This window comes from Galendromus occidentalis, unplaced genomic scaffold (genome assembly GCF_000255335.2).
Source record: "Galendromus occidentalis unplaced genomic scaffold, Mocc_1.1 scf7180000077436, whole genome shotgun sequence".
Taxonomy (NCBI): Eukaryota; Metazoa; Arthropoda; class Arachnida; order Mesostigmata; family Phytoseiidae; genus Galendromus; species Galendromus occidentalis.
In genome coordinates this window covers 1-5,300 of record NW_003805424.1, presented here as the reverse complement: position 1 = coordinate 5,300, position 5,300 = coordinate 1, and the positions used below count along the sequence as shown (strand labels likewise).

Here is a 5,300-nt window from a genome sequence, read left to right as displayed (position 1 = left end):
CAAGCCTCAGGGGTCCCCGGAACCCTTCGATGATCGTCAGAAACTTTGTACTACAGAAAAAAACACTTCGTGAGTCATCTCTCCATCCACAGTCGGAGCCGCTTATAAGAGATAACCTGATCCCGATTTCCCGGAGAGTCTCGTATGAGCGGGTTCGACTGTCTCACTGGTAACAGTGAAACTCTTCCTGTTCTTTCAACCTATCGAAATTATTGGAAAATTACTGATATATAAATGAAAAGAAATAAAGAAAAAACTCATGAACTCACTTCCTATAAGTGTTCTTTGCTTTCAGTCCGGGAGAATACAGCCGGTTTATTAGTAACTGCTTTCTGGAAGGACCTCGGTAATTGCATCCCATCAAGTAAGTATGAAGGGTTCAAAACAAAGAAACCACGTACTTCCATGTGAGTACAATATGCCCTGATGGGTAGAGTTTCTATTTAACTGGACATCTTGATTCTGGCCTCACGGCTTAGACTCATTCTTCGGGCTCGTATCCATGCTGAATGATGGTCCGTGAGCCGGAATAGTTATCGAAAAGTCTAAACAACGGCAAAGCAGCCATTCTCGACATTCTAGCGCACGCGGTGCTTAATCGCAGAATCGAAATCTCCGGTTAAATGGAAACTCTACTGATGGGGGCTGGACGTTTGAAGTCTGAGATTTGGCGCTGCCACCTTTGACCGGAGCAGGATTTTCACGATCATTTCTTCGTAGATCTCGCTAGCACAATTTTTGTCTTGCTCTGCGTATACTCCCGAAATTTGAGGCATCCAAAGCTATCAAATGCGGTTCTCCGAACCCTCAGATTCTATTATTGACCGCAGAATGAATCATGCGAAAAGTGTCTAGGTGAAACTCCTCCGGGGACTTCTTGATGTTCGCAAACATCAGATCAAGGTTCATAGTCTTCTTGCTTCGGAAGTGTCACTTGCTTCGAACGTTCTGCACATTGTGAAGCAAAGCTCGCCGAGGGAATGCGAGAGTCTTCCTTCTGGAGACGTCTATCTCCAATACTAGTCGTACAAATGACTTCGACATGGATTTCAATATAATCTTTCGTCAACTGGATATAACGGAGATGTCTCATTCTTCATACGCTTATTCGATCGGTGCGTTATTCCTCCAGGGAAACGTCCTTTTCTCCATTATCAAGTGGTCCTCAGAGGTGCGAGGACGGACGAGGATCGTATTCAAACTGAGGCTATACTCACGGACTTGGGCGAAAACCAGATATTTCCGGCGTGTGAGTGTCGCATGACTTGATCGATGATGCAATACCCATGTTTCCCATTTATTTATTCAAATTATCTTCTCCTAGTGTGTCGCCTTCGGCCCTCGGATAAATTAAAACAGATGCTGATATATTTTCCGATCGAGGCTCTGTATAAACGAAAGTTCGCAAGTGAGTTCATAAGTACAAAGTCACCACTAACCTACTATCCTGACAATGTTAACTCTGTCGATTGCGACAAAGAGCTCAACTTCCCCACTAGTAGACATCCGGGAAGCCTCACTTCGACTGATTCGACGTATCATGAGCTCGAACTTCAGAGGAGGGAGAACTTCGGTCAAGATGTCAGCAAGCTGATCCTTCGTAAACACATGTCTATCATCTTTTTCTTATTTCTCGCGCACGAAACTGAACTCGATGTCTTCATGTTTCGTCCTCTAAAGCTGCGCGGAATTCGTCTTAAATAGTTCAGACTCTGGATTGTTCATGAATAGGTAGGTCGCACTCTCTTGCTTGCGGCCAAGTTCTTCCAACAGACCCCGCAACGAGACGAGATCTCTGGAACTTGAGTGCACCGCTTCGTATTCTGTGTAAATTGTGGAGTCCGTAAGAATGGTCTGTTTTCTTGACTTCCAACCAACCGCTGCTCACCATCAGACAGATTCCTGTCACTGATTTCCTCGCAGCCTCGGGGTCAGAAGCCCAACTGGCGTCACTGAAAGCTACTAAGTGATTCTTGGCTGCGACAGCGAAGTACCAATCGATGCCTGTGCCAATGGTATCTTTCGAGTGTCTAAGTATGCGCTCCGCTACTAACCTGTGATCCTTCGGAGGAGAATCCAGGTACTTAAGTTGATTGACTATGTATGCCATCTCGGCTCGAACAACGATAGCGGAATTCAGCGGTTCTCGGTATGGAACTCTCTCTCGAATCTATTGAGTTCCGTCTTCGTCTACATTTTGCTGGATCTGTAGATCGAGCAGCGCTGAGTTTTCACCGGATAGCAATCTACCATCGAGAAACGTTCCAGAAGTTTTTTCATGTTCTGATGAATCTTGAGAGTTTTCTGCCCACGATTTCGAAGCATCTCTGAATCGATAAAGCAACCGGCTTGTCCACCGGTCATCTTGGGGGTCTCCTGAAGCAAGTCCAGAAACTCATTGACTCGATCCTTGGTGCGGCTTAGAGACCTTCGTCGACATACACAGCGAACATCAGACAATCTTTCTTCCCGACATAGACGCAGGGATCCCGGAGGCAAGGCACAAGTTCAACTCTTTGAGAACAGCCAAAGTCCTCTTGTTCCACTGAAATGGGCTCTGCTTGAGACCATGCTGAGCTCTCTCGAGCTTACACACTCGACCGCTGCCATCATTAAAGCCTTCGGGCTACTGCATGTAGATACTCTCGTCCACTCCCCCTGTAAAGGAAGGCGGTAGTCACGTCTCAATACGAGACACTCACACATCTCATGGACAGGAGACAGCGGATTGGAGTCGTCTTTGTCAAGGGCGAGTACGTATCGGAATGATCACCCCAGCCTCCTGTGAACACTCTCTTATCTTTGAGTGCACCTTTTGTCTATCAACCGAACCGTTCGTACGATACTTCACCCTGAAGGCCCACTTAGAGCGAATTGACATTTGCCCTTATATACCATAAAGAGATACCATGCATAACATGACAGCTCGCTGACCTCACAGGTCGAAACTCTGATATTGTAGGAACCAGTCTCTTCTATGAGATATATGTCGATCCGCGACCTTATCGGCCAACCAGTATTCGCTGAAACATGCTGAGCATTGAAGAGGTAGTCTCTGCGAGAGGCGACCTCCAAAGTCTCGAGAGATCGACTTGGTGCTTGGCTTGACTTCTTGACTTCCATAGAGGCGCCCTGCTCCACGACTCAGGAGAGGACAACGATTCTTCTTGGAACATTTCTCAACGAACTTTGGTTTTTGACCATACTTCTGATTCGGTTTCGCCGAAAAGGCAAGTGAATCCGAATCAGCAACCTTCGATGAGCCATTTGAATCCAAGTTCCTAGCTTCCAAGAAGCGAGGAATCACTCGTTTTCCATTTTTTCCTTGCTCGCATCGAGTACATCTCATGCTGACACTAGATGGAGATATCCTTTCGGCAATTCCAACATCCTTGCAATCGCATGACTCGGATCAGTTTATGCCCAATATCAGTCAGATCCTGGGCCATTGCCTCCACCGTAGCTATGTGACCCGACATGTCCGCATCGTCGCTCATTTATGTAGTGAGAGTGAAATTCTTCGAGCAGTAGATTTACGGATACTCGACTCCTGCATTCGTACATGGCTGACAATCAATTCCAAATATCGTGCGCAGTCGAGGTCATCGAGAGACGCCACAAATCCTCGACTTCAGTCAACGCTTTAGCGCGATACGCCCTTGATCTCTCATGAACTAGACAGCTTCAAGTACCGGAGCTCTGGGCTCTGTGGACAGTCTAAGCAGTACGGAACGGACTGAACTGAGCTCACCGGGGAAGAGGCAATCACGAGCCGAATAAGGAAGCTCGATTCTCGATACTGACTTCGAAGGAGTTAGCAGTTCGGTCTTCATTCATACGCTAGCTTCTGAACGGCTGCAAACCCAGGATTGTCTACGCTTGAGTGGGAGAAGCGACACAGCCAATGATATCGACAATGATATCGAAAAACGCCGAACGATTCGCTCTGCGAGAAAATTTAGCAGTCTGATGAAATGTGAATTCGCTTTGCAGGCCCATCGGAAGAGTTAGCGTTTGCGCTAACACTACTGCCAGAAAACAACCCTGCCCTAAACCTGATCAATGATCGCTTACGTCTTCCATCTTGAGCTGACTAGCCGGGATCTGTGAAATTCGAGTGAGAGCGACTCCAAGAATCAGGAGTCATGTCATCGTCGCTAATAAATTTTCTTGGACTTCACTATCGCTCTCGGTCGCTGCTTGGCGGCGACGCGCCAGAACTAGACCCTAGACCTAAACCCTGTCTCGAGGGGGATATCTATCGATTCGGGGTGTACTCATGTCACGTTTGCTGGTGGAGGTTTCTAGTTGACTGCCGGAATCGCATGCCGCCGGGAGTAGTGAGTCATATACTTGCTTTCGGAGCCACGCTGGCTATGGAGGACTAAGAATCGGCTTCGTTTCTAACTCGACCTGCTCACCTGTTCGCCGGCTGGAGCTGCAGAAGGTGTCTTCAACGCTCCCCCAGCCGCGGTTGAAATCGGCGATGGCCGAACACTGAAAAGCGCAGTGAGTGCCACAAAATGTGTTGGTCCGCAATCAGTTTAGCCAACGAACCCACGCGCCGTTAAGAATATAACAGCGTTTGGGAAATCCACGAAGTACACTTATTCCGTCCCGTGGAGTCTGTTCGGTGGCACAAGCTAACTCGGGTTAGCCAGCTAGTTCTCGCGACCGATCATTTGAGTAAGTGGCTCAAACTTCAAGATACGCGACGTCGTCGTGTACAGCGTGTCGAGATGAAGTCTACGGAGATGTCGAAGTCTTCCGAGTGGTCTCATCGAATTCTGCACGATCTCGGACACGGTAGACGAGAACCTGACTGCGTCAATGGTTTCGTGAGACGTCGGACAGTTCTTCGGATCCCGGAGATGGCTGAACAGACTCGAGCCCCCTATCATACGGTAAAGGGGTCGATCGAGATGATTGATCACAAAATCATTGCAAATCTCCTTCTAATTGATTGATTGACTCCCTCGATTTCTCTAGTCGGGCCTCTCGCCTCTCGGCGACCTGAAGTTGTCGAAGTGTCGACTACAGTCGATGAAGTCACCGGCTTCCTGTTCAGTCACGCATCATTCCTTCGCAGTTCCGTCGGCCGAGTTCGATTTTCGATTTCAATTTCAAGTCTCGTCTATTGCTCGACTTCTATCGACTTCTAGGAGAGACCTCGGGATCTTTCCCTCGCGCTTCAGAGGTTAGTGCTGTTGATGAGTCGAGCGATGGCAGCCTTCACGACGGCCACATGGCCGAGGCTAAGCAGACTCTCATATCGATGTCTACCTACGTCAGCTCTTTTG

The 5,300-nt window shown here is 48.0% G+C and overlaps 1 protein-coding gene across 1 annotated transcript; it reads left to right on the top strand.

The window, feature by feature from the left end:
• LOC100908733 (uncharacterized) lies at positions 1 to 4,180 on the top strand. The gene is made up of 5 exons (XM_003742926.2): positions 1 to 69; positions 296 to 364; positions 1,133 to 1,249; positions 1,325 to 1,408; positions 3,994 to 4,180. Exons 1-5 carry the CDS (start codon positions 30 to 32, stop codon positions 4,086 to 4,088), a joined length of 405 nt encoding a protein of 134 aa, XP_003742974.1. The 5' UTR covers positions 1 to 29; the 3' UTR covers positions 4,089 to 4,180.
• Positions 4,181 to 5,300: the final 1,120 nt, after the last annotated feature.